The sequence below is a fragment of the Enhydra lutris genome, unplaced genomic scaffold, assembly GCF_002288905.1.
Source record: "Enhydra lutris kenyoni isolate GAN:26980312 unplaced genomic scaffold, ASM228890v2 scaffoldscaffold3, whole genome shotgun sequence".
NCBI lineage: Eukaryota > Metazoa > Chordata > Mammalia > Carnivora > Mustelidae > Enhydra > Enhydra lutris.
This window is the reverse complement of record NW_019154087.1, coordinates 54,926,787-54,944,001: the sequence shown is the minus strand read 5'-3', so window position 1 is coordinate 54,944,001 and position 17,215 is coordinate 54,926,787. Positions and strand designations below refer to the sequence as shown.

The window sequence follows — 17,215 nt, the reverse complement described above, 5'->3', positions numbered from 1 at the left end:
CAAGTTGTAGAGTGTGTCAAAATTTCTTTCCTTTTTAAAGCTGAATAATTACTCATGGCCTATAAATACTGAATTTTGTTTATCTATTCATCCATCAATGGACACAGGTGTTGGTCCTACCTTTTGGCTATTGTGACAATGATGCTACGAGCATAGGTCTCAAATATATAACTGCTTTCAGTTATTTTGTGTATATACCTAGAAGTGGAATTGCTGGATCATATGATAATTCTATTTTTAACTTAGTGAAGAACTGCCATACTATTTTCCATAATGACTATACTATTTTACATTCTCACCACCAACAGTGCTCAAAGGTTCTGACTACTTCAATTCCTTGCTAATACTTGTTATTTTCTGGGTTTTTTAATGTAGTCAACCTAATGGGTATGATTATCTCAATGTGATTTTGATTTACATTTCCCCAGTGATTAGTGTTGTTGAGCTTGTGGGCTTATTAATCATTTTGTAGCTTCTTTGGAGAAATGTCTACACAAGCTTTTTGCCTTTTTTTAAATGGGTTGTTTGTTCTTTTGATGTTGTTAAGTTGCAGGAGTTCTTTATATATTCTAGTTATTAATCTCTTAATGAAATATGGTTTGCAAATATTGTGTCCCATTCTGGAGTTTGCCTTTTCACCCTGTTGATTGTATGCTTGGATGCCCAAAAGTTTTAAATTTTAATGTAGTCTGATATATCTGTTTATTTTTGTTTTTCTTTTCTGTATTCTTCATATCATATCCAAGAAATCATTATCAAAACCAATGTCATGGACCTTTCCCTCTGTCTTTTTTTCTAGAAGTTTCTCACATTTACTTCGATCATATCCTGTACATATCCTATACTGTGTATATCTGCGTATTGTTAGTATTTATATGTATTGTATAAGTTACCTGAAATTCATTCTAAAGCAAGATCAGGAGATATATAGACAGGTTTGTTTGTTGGTTTGTTAGTTTATTGGTTTGTTTTTATTAACCAACACTTTTTTGTCACAATTCCTTAAACCCTCTCCAAACCAATAATCAGCCTTGTTGCATATTTAAGTCCTGCAACTGATTTCACATTATGTACTTGAATCTTGAAGTGTATCTATTTATTCTATTTACCATATGCCTAAACTGCTTCATATTTCAAAGATTTTATTTACTTATTTGACAGACAGAGATCACAAGTAGGCAGAGAGGCAGGCTGAGAGAGGAAGGGAAGCAGTCTCCCTGCCGAGCAGAGAGCCCAATGCGGAGCTAGATCCCAGGACCCTGGGATCATGACCTGAGCCGAAGGCAGAGGCTTTAACCCACTGAGCCACCCAGGCGTCCCTAAACTGCTTCATATTTCAGAAGTTCCAGTTTAGGACAGTAACTAAACAAAGTAGCTAAGTTATCATATTTGATTTTCTAAAAAAACTGTAGAATCATGGCTAGAGGGCATAAAGTTTTAGACATTAAAGACACCCAGACATCTCTCCACAACATATGGAATATATGAATATAAATATCTTTTTGCTTTTATTTCTTCCTTCTCTCTTTTCTACTATTTTATTTCTTTTTTTTTTCCTTTTTCTTTGCTCCTTTTCTGACCTTCTCTTGGCTTTTTTCTTTCCAGTTATTTCTCCATTCCCAACTTTGTTTTCCTTCTTTATCTTTAACTTTCTCTTCATTTCTTTTTTCTTTCCCTCTATTGGCCTTCCCTGCCTTTAACTGCATTCCCTTTTTTCATATTTTATAAAAGGCATTAACAACCTCATGCCTTGAACATAGAAATATTCTTTGTTTCTATGGCTTCCAGTCTGTATTTTTTTTCCCACCACAATTTGTTTTCCACAATATTGTCAAATTAAACCAAATTTAGATTATTTTAACTCAAACATGTAGAACAATAGACTATATCTCCCTTAAATCATTCAGTTCACTGAGTTTTGACATAAAACTCTGCCAAAATACAGAACAGTGCTACCAGTCCCCCAAAGATTCTTTAGGTTTCTTCCTATGTAGTTCTTCCATCAATGCCCTCAGCTGTGGCTAATCTGCTTTATGTCCCTATAGATCAGTCTGCATTTTATAAGTGACACTGCATTATATAATGTACCTGGATTCTTTCACTTAGCATAATTATTTTGAGATTCACTGATGTTGCATATATTAGTAGTTTGTTCCTTTTTAAAGCTAAGTAGTATCCTAAGGTATGAATATACCACATTTTGTTTATCCATTCCCCTGTTGATGAAAATTTGGACTGTTTATAGTCTAGGCCTATTGTTGATAAAGCTGTGATAAACATTTCTATGCAAGTGTTGGTGTGGTGGAACATATGATTTCATTTCTCTTGAGTAAATACATAAAATGGCTAGGTCATATGGTAGATGTATTTAGCTTTATGTGAAATTGCTGAGTGATTTTCCTTTTTACATTTCCTCCAGAAATGTACAAAACTTCCAGTTGTTTTGCAATCTTTGCCAGTTCTTAGGATTGTCAGTATTTTTAATTGTAACCATTCCAATGGGTATGTGGTGATATGACTTCATTTTGCATTTCATGGATGATTAATGATTTGGAATATCTTTTCAAAAATATGTTTGAAGTTAATATCCTTTTTAAAGTGGCTGCTCAAGTCATTAGCTTATTTTTGTTGGGTGATTATTATTACAAAAGTTTAAGAATTCTTTATATGTACAACTATTTTACCCAATACATACCTTCTATTTTCTCTTCCTTTCTAAATACAAAGTTTTGAATTTATATCAAGTATCGGGGCGCTTGGGTGTCTTAGTCATTAAGTGTCTGCCTTTGGCCGAGGTCATGATCCCAGGGTCTTGAGACTGAGCCCCGCATCAGGCTCCCTGCTCAGTGGGAAGCCTGCTTCTCCCTCTTCCACTCCCCCTGCTTGAATGCCCTCTCTTGCTGTCTCTCTCAATCTGTGTCAAATGAATAAATAAAAATATTTTTAAAAACTTTATATCAAGTCTAATTACCAACAATTTATTTTATGATCTGTGTTTTTTATGTCTCATGTAGAAAATCTTGTCCTAGTTTGAGGTCACAAAGTATTTCTCCTGTATTCTATTCTTGTGGTTATACAGTTTTAGCTTTTTGTTTTGAATGAATCATTTTAAGTGATTTTTATTATCTTGTAGGGCGAGGATTGAGATTAACTTTTTTCCTGCGGATATTCATTTGTTCCAGCACCATTTCTTTGAAAGGTGTTCCTTTCCTCATTGAATTACCTTGGCACCACTGTCATAAATCAATTGATCATATTTATGAGTCTATTTCTAGACTCTCTATCCTGTCCCATTGATGAATTTGAATGTATTTTATAGTTTGGGTGCTATTATAAATGGATTTTTTTATTTCAATTTAAAATGGACTAATCTTTTTTAAGGACCCTTGTCCCCATCCTAATCTGAACCTTCACTGATTACATATCAAATAATGTAGAACACTACTCAACCTAACGCTGAAGTCCCATCCATGTCTAAAATCTTCCCTTACAGATTTATCATTGGCATCCTGGGTTTCAAATAAAATTAATAACTCACTGCTCCAAAAGTACACTTGCAGAAAAAGATCAAGGATAATATGCAAGCATGCAGTCTATCTGTGGATCGGTAAGTGGCAAGGGAACCTGATGTAGAAGAAAGACTCAGAGATTAAGCAAATTCTTTGTGGTTTTGGAGTGTAAAACTAGAATTCATGCTGGAAGCTGCAGAGAAAGTTACTTCAGTGTGATACTATGATGACACGGTTAGATGATATGGTTAGAGAAATGCAAGGGATGTTCTCAGGAGATGGTGAATTCTGTTACTGGCCAAACACGGGCTGGATGATCACCCACTGAGAAAGTTATAAATGGAAAAAGTGGTGTCAGATGGGGGTTAGACCAGGTCTCCTTCATAAATCTCCCCCATCCCCGTGATGACATAAATACATTCTCTACATTTATTATGTTTTTTAGTCATTAACTATTATTTTCACAATCTAGATGCATCTTTGAGCTTTTGGACCCTTTATGTTCCCTAGATCCAGTTTAAAATTTCATTTTATTCTTAATTCTTTACCATGTTACTCACCAACTACTGCTAAAATGAGTGAGGCTTTTTTTTTTTTAAGAAAAGAAGCTTCTGCAGTAGCATTTCTGAAGTTCTAGAATCATTCTTCATAAGGTATTATTAATGTATTACTAAATAAGAGAAGTTATTTGTAAATGATTATGCTTGATTATTCTTTGTCACTTCCACAAATTATATACTGGGATCTCCTAGTGGAGTGGATCTAAACTGGGCAGAGCAGCAGGAGGTAACAGTTTTGGCATCTTTCAAAACAATAATTAATTTTTGAAATGCCAAGGCCAATTGGCAGTAGTTAACATTGCCCCCAGAGCATAATCGTGGCCTGGATGCCACAGAGACAAGTTGTCTTATGTTGCCTATGAATGGATTCTCAGAAAACCTAATTTGAAATTACTGCCTTTAATTATACTGCTGATATAAATAACTTTGATAAAATTAGTGCAGCTGGCCTCTTGTTTGTTTTTCCCACTTAAATGTACTGTACAATCATCTGAAATAAACATACATTACAAAGAATGCTTCATTTCAAAGAACATATTATTCTGCTCATCCCGCCAATTGTTATTTTTTCCTCCCCAGCCACATTTCAATCTTGCACCTATTAAAGGGATGAACAAATTACCAAGCTCTCATAATGTACCAACTAGTGAATTAAAACAATTCATTGCTGCTGAATAGGGCCATGCATTTAAGAGATTTTAATTCATATGTATCCTCAATTACCATGTTTTCTTTTTGAGCAGACCCTGCCAGCTTAAAAATTGTTGAAAGCCATGCTCTTCTCTGAGCAATATAGTTATGTCACTTCCTAAGTAAAAATCCTTATCTTTGAAAGAAAACAGAAGACACATCTTCCATTTGATATGCTTTTTAATTCCAAAGTCCAAGGAAAGGGCCTCAAAAATTATATCAAACATTGGCCTCAGTTCATTTATTTTGTAGAATAGCAGAATTGCCTCTTTTACAGAGGAGAATGGAGTCCTTTCTTCCTGGTTGACTGTGATATGATTGTCATCTCTATCTCTACTGCAATCAGGACAGGATTTACCAAGGTCAATTCAACTTGGTCCAACTATTACCAAGCTCAATTCAGCTCAATTCAACTCTTGCCAAGCTCAATTCAACCCCACAATTCTTTATTAGCTACCTGCTATGTACAAGGCACTATGAAGATTTCCAAAATGAGTAAGACGTGGCCTCTTTTCTCAATCTGGAAAAGAAGCAAAAAAGATTACCTGTAGAACACTGTGGCAGTTTGGAAATGGTTAGATGGGAACACAGATGATAAATGCTTAGAGTAAGGATGAAACCATAAGAGAAGTTAAAAGGGCTGTTGTAGTTCAAAGGAGAATGGCTATTCATAAAGCTGAGAAAATGAGGTAGTCCTGGCAGAAAACTCCATGACTTTGCTTTTGCTATTTTCTATATAGAGAATGGCATGGAAATAAAAATATAGGACTAAAAATAGAGGACTAATGATATACTGTCAGGACACGTAACTAATGATACGTGTCCTGACAGTATATGATGGACACGTATATGATGTATACGATGTATACACGTATATGATGTATATGATGTATATGATGTATATGATCATATACACGTATATGATGTATACTGATGGACAGTATATGATGGCTAACTTAACATTAAAAAAAAAAAGTAGGGGACAGGGACCCTGGGTGGCTCAGTTAGTTAAGCATCTGCCCTCAGCTCAGGTCATGATCCCAGGGTCCTGGGACCAAATGAGTCCCGCATCAGGCTCCCTGCTGCACGGAGCCTGTCTGCTGCTCCCCCTACTTGTGCTCTCTCTTGCAAAGTATGGGACATATTTGTAATATGATAAATATGGATATGATAATGTTGAAAAACACATAAGCAAGGTTTGGTGGAATCCAAGAATTACAAGGAGTTAAGCCTGAGATAAATACCAGGAAAGTAAATGGGAGTCAAAACACAAAGGCTCCCAAATCCCAAACTGGCCTCTCTGTATTTAGGTAGTCAGGAACATTGAAGCCTTGCCTGGAATTACACCGCAGGAAGACCTATAGATATACAGATCAAAACATAGAAAAATGAGAGGCAGCAAAAGCTGTGAGAATCTCTTCCTCTCTCTAGACAATTAACTGCAACAGGGTGAGGGAAGGGCCAGGACTGGAACTTGATCTTCTTGCAGACTGGGCATGAGACAGCTCAGGAGCATAGGAGACAGTCTAGCCCAGCACATGCAGGGACAGCTGTCAGCCAGTTTATCTGCTGATAGAGCCAACCCTAAACCCCCGGTGTCTGAGTTTAAGTTCCCATGGGTGCAGGGCCTGGCACAAGGACTTGTACCAGTAGCTTGTTTGGGAAGTGTCCACTAGGCAACAGGAGTGAGGCAAAAGGAAAGTGACGGGGAAAAAAGGGGAAGCCGATCAAAGGGTGTAGTAAAGAGGTCACTGAAGTGGCAACAGGGCTTTATTCCATCAGGACCTCCTTGAGAAATGTAAAGAATGTGTCCAAGGATGGAACACCATACGGGCTGGTGGTCCATCCAGCTTCTGCTACCTTTTGGCAGAGAGCTACCTAGGGGTAACATCTCTATGCTTTGGGCTGTCCCTGGACACAGGCTTTCACAAAGTACGGTCAGTTGGTACTTGGCCAAACTGAACCTGCCTTTCTCTTTCCTGGAAGTTTCCAGGGAAGTTAACAAAGCTAGGTAACTGCATAGCCTCATAATTACCAGTGGCCCTTACTATACAAATTCCAGAGCTCCTGCTTGCTTCCCTGTCACCTGTACCTCAGCCAACCCACTAACTGTGATGCTACAGCTCACTAGGCATTGTCACTACCCACTTAGTACCAGAAAAGGGTCCCCTGTGATGTTTGACCATGAGTGACCCAGCTCCTAACTTCTATCTTGTGGGTCTGCATTATGGTACTATTTCTGCAACCTGCTATATCTCAGTCTGGGTTCCCCTCCAAGCAGTACTGCTAACAAGACTTATAGTGCAGGTGGTGTATTTCAGAACTCATCCCAGGAATCATAAATGAGGAATGAGGAAACATGAGACAAGAGTGAGTAAAAAGTCAACTTAAGGGTGCATTTTGAAGTCAGTTCTGATTCTAATGGGATTCCCGAGAGATATCCGAAGTGTCTTTCAGAATTTTGTATGTGACAGAGAGCATGGATCATTTTTCCGGAAACTTCTGACCCCATTTTTTTTTAAAGTTTGTCTCTAGAGGTATTATTTCCCTTGCATTCCAACTTGTGCAGAGCCAAGTTGGATTCCATGGTTTTAGGAGTCGATGGTAGAAACAAGGTTGCATTCAGTTGAGACGGGACATTCTCACCAGGAGGTCAGTTGGCACTCACAAAGGAATTGTTCACTAGGGCTGCAGTTACCAGAAGTGGACTGAGATGTGACATGGGGTACCAAAGGCAACAACTGCCTGAATCTGCTTCTCTATCTCCCAGGATGTGTACCTTTTATGAGTTAGAGTGAGTACCATGATGAGTTCTCAACTCCTTCACAGCATAGTGTCTGTTTACTCCCCCAAGAGATGTTCCTTCTTCTCAGAATCACCCTTATTGTCTCCTGCTCCCAGTGGTTCAGTCTTGACTGCTGCTAAGCTTATCTTGGGGCTGATCTACAGCAATAGGCATGGATGGCTTTTAAAAAGGAGGAAGTGTGGGGCGCCTGGGTGGCTCAGTGGGTTAAAGCCTCTGCCTTCAGCTCAGGTCACGATTCCAGGGTCCTGGGATCGAGCCCCGCATCAGGCTCTCTGCTCAGCGGGGAGCCTGCTTCCTTCTCTCTCTCTCTGCCTGCCTCTCTGCCTACTTGTGATCTGTCAAATAAATAAATAAAATCTTAAAAAAATAATAAAAAAAAATAAAAAGGAGGAAGTGACTTGAGCCAATACTTCAAAACAAATCCCCTCCTATGCCCTCTTTGCTGACAATCAGTGTTCCATCTCTTTTTTTATCTGTCTATTCCAACAGGACATGTAGGCTTACATAGCTTGGCCTCTGAAGAGGCCATAGCTTGGGCTCTACTTGCTGGCCTTCCAGGGCCTTTCAAGGCAAGCTAGATTCTGCACCATTAGCTTATCCTTTAGACCTCTCTATCTCTATCTCCATCTTGCCTTTCCCTAAGCCTCATCTCTAACAGTGTGGATTGCCAAAGGTAGACGTGGCTCTCCTCTTTTGAAAAGATTTTCAGTTTCTCCCAAAATCTGTTGTACCAAAAGGAGCATTAAGACAACTTGTCATGCCACTTTTCTTTTTGTCTGGCCTGCATCTTTCTTGTTCACCATTTCTAATCCACAAGATTACAGACTCAACCTCAAGATTGCTTTCTTCTCCATCTAGATTTTATAATCAGCCAATGCTACAGATATTTGCTACACAGTTTCTTAGGGATCCCACATGACCCCCAGGATGAAGTGTGGTAAATTTTGCACGATAAAGGGGAAAAAATACGTGACTATCTAAAAGTAATCTCATTCCCTGTATTTTCCTCTTGAGTTATCTTGATGGCTGATATGGAAAATGTTTGATTTTTTTTTTTCCAAAAAGATCTCAGTTTCTCCTGGTTAAAACTGCATCACATCCAGTCTTTCATGCTTTCTTACCATTATCCCTTCAATTTTCAGAATACACTAGGGCATGGATCTCTCTTTAGAGTTCTCTACTGCAGGTTTTTACCAAACTTATTGCTAAGGCACCAAGACTTGGTGACTGGATCTTTGCTGCAGTCAAGAAGGTCTCCAGACTTTCAACCCATTTGAGTTTTCACTGTCATTGCCAGGCCTTTTGCCTGGTAGTCTTTTCTGTGGCCTTCTGTTACAAAGTCACATTGACTTGTACTCTTGTTGACCCCTCGCTTACTTCCGCAGGCTAGTGATCGTAGTTATCTTTTACACACTTGCCAAAGCACAAGAAGACATCTGGATTTCCTCACTCTACCCCAGTCTGGAAAAATAGAAAGCTAGCACAGGTGGCTCTGTCACTTCTACCCAGCCACAGCACCTCCCTTCCCCACTGAAAAGCTAATCTGAAAGACATTGCAGTCTCTCCAGGGAAAAGAAGAACAAACATCATTCTCTTGGTTTTCCCACAGCCATCTCCTGGTGAATCTTGCATAAACACTGTCTTTCCCCACCCTCTCTCCCCAAACCATGTTCAACCCAGGGTGGATAAATGAGGAGGAAAGATACTGGAATTTCATCCTTTGTTCTTCTCTCCCTCTCCTGTTCTTCAGCAGCAGGTAGTAGTGAAGAGAGAGTAATTATTCTTCCTGTAAACTATAGATTTAAAGTCATACCTTTTATCTCCCTACACGATAGGTTGTAGTAAAACTATGCTCAGAAGTCCAGGATCTCTTCTAGATGTATAAATAGGAGATTTGAGCATTTAGAAAACACTTTTCTCTCTCAAGAAAAATCAAGCTTTCAAGAATATTATCCCTGGAGTTTCAGGAACAAAAATATCTAATATGAAATTAGAATTGTGTCCTCTTTGACCTAAGCCAGCGGTTCTTAACTTTGGCTGCACATTGAGTCACTGGGGCAGCTTTTAAAAATACTAATGGTCAGGTCTTGTACTTTGGGTCCCATTCTTCAAAAGCTTCTTATGTTAAAACTTCCCCAGTGATTCTAATTTTTAGCCAGGATTGAGAATCACTGAACTTAGACTGTTATGTGTCTTCTCTGAATGAGAGGATACCATTAAGTCTACCATGGGGAGAAAACTTGATTTTCTGGGAATGAATAAAAAGAAGAGCATCAGACTACAACTCTTGTACATTCCACAAAGCAGCTATCTGATCAGTGATTTCATGTTATCATCATAATTCTTTTATGTACACACCATGTTGAGTACATGTAACTGAAGAATGAAAGTGGAATTCAAAGAGACTAAATAAGCAATGATTTTATCACTTAAATGGTAGGGGAAAAATACCAATCCTGTTTTTTTAATATTAATAGTTATCATTTATTACATCATCTTTAACATGATTAAAAAATTGGGACACCTGAGTGGCAAGAGTCAGTTGAGTGTCTGATTCTTGGTTTCAGCTCAGGCCATGATCTTGGGTTCATGAGATCCAACCCTACATTGGGCTCCACGCTCAACACAAAGTCTGCTTGAGATTCTCTCTGCCTCTCCCTCTACCCTTCCCTGCTACTCTCTCTCTCTCTTTCAAATAAATAAATACTTTGAAAATTACTTTCCCTTTTATTAAAATTAAAATTTAAAGTATTATAAAAATATATAACCTAAAAAATAAAGGTTCTCATAATCAAACCTCACAAAAATAATCACTGCTAATGGTTGGATGTACACTCCTGCAAATGTGTCCTATTCATAAGATAGCATTCATCGTGAAAACATTATTCACCCAAATGAGATCATACTATATATAGTTTTGAAGCTTAACTTTTCATAAAAATATATCCTACACATGTGTGTGTGTAAGTTTGTGTGTGCATATATGTGGTGTATCTCATTTTTTAAAATGGCTTATGTATTTCAATGTTAAGAACTGGACATTTAGATCATTTCTAATATATTGCTATGACAAACAAAACCATAGTGAACACTCTTGTTATGATGAACATATCTTTGGGCAGTTTCAATAAAAGTGTTTCAATAAATGTTTCAATAAAATGATTCCTGTGAGAATTTCTGACTAAAGACCATAAACGTTTTCTATGTTAATAAAGTTTATCAAATTGCCCTCCAAATAAGTTCTGCCAATTTACAATTATTTCAACAATATATGGCAATTATTGGTGTCCCCAATCTTGGCTATACTAGGTATTAATCAATCTTTTTCATGTGCTTATCCGCTAAGTGAAAGTAAACCATTGTTAACTGAATTTGCATTTGTTTGTTTATTGAGATTAAGCATTTTTTATACATGGCCAAAAGCCATGTGCAGTTCCTCCCTGTGAACTATCTGTGTGTCTCACTCGTTTTTTCCTAAGATCAACCAATTTTTTTTAATTTGTAAAAAATCTATGAGTACTATAGAAATGAGCTATTTGGTTATCATATATATTATGAAATATGGCATTATTTATGTTGGGTCTGTTATCAAAGGAGCGAGACTGACATGGAATGAAGGTTTAACAAAAATTTTATTCTTATGCCAAGCATCAGGAACCAGACTGACCAGTCAGGGCCGCCTCCGAAGAGGGCGACGACCCCTTGGTCTTACAGGCTAGTTTTATAGGGCACAACCACAGACTTCTACATATGTGGCTTTGGCTGATTGGATGTTTCCACCTGTCTGGCCTTGTTTTAGGTGTTGTGTTTTAGTAACAGTTACCTGGAACCGATAGCAACCATTGAGGCGTTTATTAAACAAAATGGCCTTGTTTCAGGTGTGTTTTAGCAACAGTTACCTGGAACTGACATCAGTAACTGCTGAAGCATTTATTAAACAACAAAATGTCTACCTAAGCAACATGATGTCACTATGGCTAAGTAGGCCCAGGCAGGCCCTAGGGATTTAACAGGTTTTAACATGGAATCGGCCCCAACAATTTATGGCTTTGTGTTTTGTCTGGGGTAATGTTGGTGTGTGAGTATATGTGCTTCTTCTTTTATAAATTGGAAGTTTTTATTTTTTTAATTACCATGCTTAACTGTCTTTTCCTATGTTAATTTTTTATTTCATGTCATCTTTTTTTTTTTAATTTTTTTTTTTAATTTATTTGACAGAGAGAGAGAGATCACAAGTAGGCAGAGAGGCAGGCAGAGAGAGGAGGAAGCAGGCTCACTGCTGAGCAGAGAGCCCGATGCGGGGCTCGATCCCAGGACCCTGAGATCATGACCTGAGCCGAAGGCAGAGGCTTAATCCACTGAGCCACCCAGGTGCCCCTATTTCATGTCATCTTAAGAAAGGGATTCCTTTCCATGATATTATAAACATACTCAGTTGTGGTTCCTTCTCTTATTTTTATTTTTATTTTACTACATTTAAGTCTTTACATTTTTCTGAATGACTAGTCATTTCTGCCCATGCTATTTATTTAATAACCCGGCCTTTTTCACTAATTTGAAATGTAACTTTGTTAAATACTAAGGAATAGAAAGCTAATAGATAGATAGATAGATAGATTGACAGACAGTTTTCCACACACATATTCTCCTAATTTCTGATGATCCATACCATGTTTTGATATTTGGTGAAAGTACTCTAACCCCTCATCCCACTTAACTTTATTAAAATTTTTTCATTGAACATTAAAGACATTTCCCCATGTTACTTTTTTAAACTGATTTTTGAAATAATTTTTACCATACTTGTAATAAAACAACCAGTTGGGATTCTTTATCCTTTTTTTAAAGATGTTATTTATTTGACAAAGAGAGAGCACACAAGCAAGGGGAGCATTAAGCAGACAGAGAGGGAGAAGCAGGCTCCACACAGAACAGGGATCCTGATTTGGGGCCCAATCCCAGGACCTGGGATTGTGACCTGAGCCAAAAGCAGTCGCTTAACCTACTGAGTCACCCAGGTGCCCCTGGGATTATAAACTATTCCTTTTCCCAATCTGAGCTGCATCCTGGATATATTGAATCCTAATTCTTTCCCCTGCTTACAGTCACTCTTGGACTTTCCAGTTCTCAGCTGCCAATGTGAGTTTTCTAGTGCCCAAATTTAGTCATTTCCATTTACTACTGAATATCTGTCAATGACTTTCTAATCATTTGTGGATATAATCCAAAAATTTCAATGTGACATACAGGATCTCGGTCTACTCCTTCATACTGACTTTGTATCACTTCTTACCTCAACACCCTCCCCCCAGTCATTATAAAACTGTGTTCACATTCACTCTTTCTTGCTCCAGCATCATCTCCTGTCGGACACTTACTTTAAGTCTCTGCTCCATTCCATCTGAGGTGCCCTTCCTTCATCAGAACTCCCATTGCCAGATTATCAGGACAGATGAGATTGTATTAAAATTGTCTGTTCATTTGAATCTCTTTTCCACTAACCAAGAAGCTCCTTCAGGATGCTATCTTTTCTTTATTCCCAGAACTCACCATAATATCTATTACATAATGGACCTTTAATTCATGTTGCTAAACAAATATATCTAAAGTGACATAAGCTAGGGTTAATTTTGTATCAATCAGGTGGTTAAATAGATCCCACTGTCTTACTAGGGTGCAGGTAGTTTTTCTAGGAAGTGATCCCAGGAAGCACCACAGACTTGGCTAAAGTAAGACAGAGAGAAAGGAGGAAATGCCAATAAAGGGGTGTGTTGGTGAGCTAGGGTCCATGGAGCCATAATCCAGCTTGGGACCTTTTGAGAAACTATAAGTCACTTTGAACCATATTTTGAGAGAATGGAAAATCTAGAGCATTTAGCCACTGACTTCAGTCCAAGAATTGTCCCCAGAGGTTTTAATTTATGCCACACTTTAAGGTTGTGTCTGTGTGTAGCCAAGTGAGAACACATGGTACCAAAGACCCAGGGCATTGAACCCAAGAGGTGCAAGCACTCAGGTGGGAATCAGTCAGTGCCCAGGTGAACTCAGAGAAAGCCCGGGGGATGGCGTGGGCATTAACAGCATCTGCCACAATAGCCAAGACTACAGCATCTGCCCCACCACCAAACTGAATACATAACAACTAATATTGGCTATGAGTTGTTTGAAGATTCTTGATGATTCTTGAAGAAATCATCATAAAGATGAGTTCTATTTCCTTCAAAATACTTAAGGTTTATAGACATAAATGCTATTTGATTCCTTCTCATGGTGGACCAAAAAACCCTCCAAAGGGAAGCTGCATGTTTTTTTAATATTCTGTGTTATTATTCATTGACAAATTACTTTCTCGTTGTGGAACATACATTTGCTCAGACCTGTGAGATGATGAAAGTTTTTATTATTATGTCTGTTTCACCTTCCTTTCCTTGTACAGCTTCATAGAATGGTCTTCAACATGTCATTAAGTAGCCTTGGATAGCCATTATGGTGCTCAATGTATTTTGGATCGCTTTTATATCATCAGTGATCTGAGGTCACTTTTGGGCTTCACTACTTTTTTCTTTTTTTCTAAAGAGAACGTTTGGTAAATTTCACTTTATTCAGCAACTGCTGTGTGCAGAACTCGCTACTAACATCAGTGGTTGTGTGTGGGATAAGTGGTGTGCAATCTAATAAAACTTACTGTTTACTGCATAGAGTACAAAAATGCTTGTTTTTTACAAAAATTGGCTATATACCTGTTCAGTGGATGCAGAAATGAAGTTAATCTGGATTTAAAAAATTGAAAAAAATGAGTTTTGATCGAAATATTGAAGGATACAATCAAAAATGGACTGGTGTTCAAAGATGACATACAAATATTAAAAATGCAGTGTTTATGGATTGATAGGGAAGCCTCTGAAAATTACAAGTCAGAAATGTGCAGATGTAAATCAGTCTGTGGGAACACGCTGAGAACACCATACTTCCCCCTTGGCCCCCGTGTCCTCTGCCTAGAATATTTTTTAATCCTTCTCTAATAACTCCTGCTTGCCTTTTAGATTGGCTCAAGTCTCATCTCCTACAAGAGTTTCCTATGAGTCTTTGACAAATTGCCACAAACTTGTTGAATTAAAATAGCACTTTATTATCTTATGGCTTTGGAGGTCAAAGTCAAACATGGGTCTCACTGAACAAAAATCGAGGTGTCAGCCGGGCTGCGTTCCTTCTGAAGGGTCTAGAGGGGATCCCATTTTCTAGCTTTTTCCATCTTCTAGAAGCCTTGGTCCTTGGTGAGGGACACCCTTAGTTTCCTCCTGTGTAAAGGAGAAGTATATTCCCAGGTGGGTAAGAGAACAAATGAAAGAATGAGATTCCTCATCCCAAACCTCTGTTCCAGCACCTACTCATGAGAAGCAGCACTGACTTCTCAGCTTCCTTATCGCTGATATGGAAATAATCACGGCAATCAACACACTCGCTTCTCGTGAGTATTAATGAACGGACAAATGAAAATTCACCTACAGTGATTGGCACATCCTATTCATTCAAAACTGTTAGTTGTTACAGTTTCCCCCTGGTGAGATTATTGTAAGGATTTAGGAGGTAGTTGACAAAGCCACAGCAAGATGCCTGGCAAGTAGCCAATTCTCAGCACATTCTAGCCTTTGATTTATCAGCATCATCTGTATTAAATACAACAGGTTGAGAAGTCAAATTCAGTGAAGAAGATGCATTTCGAAGGCAGGAGTTTGGTGAAATGTGCTCAGCTTTATGCTAACAATCTGAATTATTTCAAGCTCTGTTTTTCTCAGCCTCCATACGGTCACAGGGTTAAAAGATATGATAGGTCAATAATATTGTGATGGACGGATTTTATTAGTTTCCATGATGAAATAATAATAGTGATAACTATAGGCTTTTAAATATTACAAAATGTGGGGGGCCTGGGTGGCTCAGTGGGTTAAAGCCTCTGCCTTCAGCTCGGGTCATGATCCCAGGGTTCTGGGATCAAGCCCTGCATCGGGCTCTTTGCTCAGTAGGGAGTCTGCTCCCCGCCCCCCGCCTGCCTCTCTGCTTACTTGTGATCTCTGTCTGTCAAATAAATAAATAAAATCTTTAAATATATATATATATATATATATATATATATATATAATACACATATATATTTATATTACAAAATTATTACAAAATTTTTTCACATATATTATCTCATAGGTCCTTGATGTGACTTCACGTTATTCCCAGGCAGTATCTAGCAGTCTAATGGCTATCTGATTATTTAGGCTTCCCAGATTTTTATCATCCTTATCCCATAATAGACTTTATGTCCTTTGTATTATAGAATATTCAGATGTTCCCCCCTGTTTCCAAGGCAAATGGAAGCATTCCACTCAAATGTTTACAGTAAATAGAACAGAAACTTGTGGAATCATCTTCCTCTCTCATAAATGAAGCAACAGCAAAGTGGCAGAGCATCTCAGCTGTTCCAAGTTCCTCAAATAAGTTTTACTTTTGCAAAACGAACCCTCTGACTTCCTATACATTGTGAGCTGCGTTATGAGCAACATGACCGGCAGCCACGTTTGTTGTAATTTTTTAAATATGTGGAAAAAAAAGCAAGATCTCGACCATGTATTACCTTAACCAAGATGCCAAATTATCTAACTTGTTTCTCCAGGCAAGCAGCCCAACAACAGGGACAGCTCCCAGGAGCCAGTCAAGATTGTCTGTCTGTCCATCCACTCAGGACATCTGCAGGTAAGTGCTCAGCAAATGATCCTATTTAATCTCGTTTAAACCAATGTTCTGTAGTCTTCTTTTATGTTCCAAAACTGTGTGGCTCTTGCTTCTGCCTTACATTGTCCATGGACAATTTATACTGGCTTAATTTTTCCCCTTTAGCACCTTTTCTTCATTTGATCTTTATTTACCAACGTCTGGTCATTCTGTCATTTTCATCATTCTCTCTCTCTGTTTTCCTGTGGCTCTCCTCTCCATTCCCATCTCCCATCCTTTGCCTGCTGCTTTGTCTAGATCTGCCATCTTGCATGACATGTCAGAAGATGCATTTGAGCAATGCACCCCTGTCGTGGTGCTGAGCCCTGCTAGGAAGGAGTCTGGTAAGAAATCAGTAAAACAGAGGCCTAGGAGGAGGAGGAGGGCCTCTGAGAGATATGAGGCTGCAGAAGAACAAACAAAAGGGAGAAGAAATGATTTTCCCCTCCAAATCACAAGTGCCAGATGGAGCGAGCTTTACGCTACTTCTTCAGATTCATCTTCCACAGATGAGACTCACTGGATTCAGGCGAAAAGAAGAGCCCAAGTTAAATTCCGACTCTCACGAAGAAGAAGGAGAAATGGCAATAAGCCATGTGGAAACGCAGCTGGGCCTTCTGCTCCTCATGGAATGGATCTGGTAGATGTGGAAACCACAGGTAAAAAGCAAAAAGAGCTGAATGACTATGAGGGTTGCTCTTTAAATCTCTGCAGAGGAAAAGGCACAAGGTACCAAGAATGCAGTCTTTCTCACCCACGGGGATCCTTTGAGATTAAGAGGTTCTCAAGGGAGCACGAGGAGAGCAAAGGCAGATACCACCACAGGGATCTGTGGCTCTTGCCCCGTCTTGGGCAACATGAAACAATCCAGAAAAGATCTTCAGAAG

At 38.6% G+C, this 17,215-nt stretch overlaps 1 protein-coding gene across 1 annotated transcript in view; it reads left to right on the top strand.

The window, feature by feature from the left end:
• LOC111154162 (membrane associated ring-CH-type finger 1) overlaps nt 1–17,215 on the top strand; it is a 339,628-nt gene that overhangs the window by 232,366 nt on the left and 90,047 nt on the right. The window contains exon 3 of the mRNA XM_022513592.1: nt 16,231–16,310. Coding sequence (XP_022369300.1) covers nt 16,231–16,310 — 80 coding nt within the window. The remainder of the gene's footprint in view (nt 1–16,230; nt 16,311–17,215) is intronic.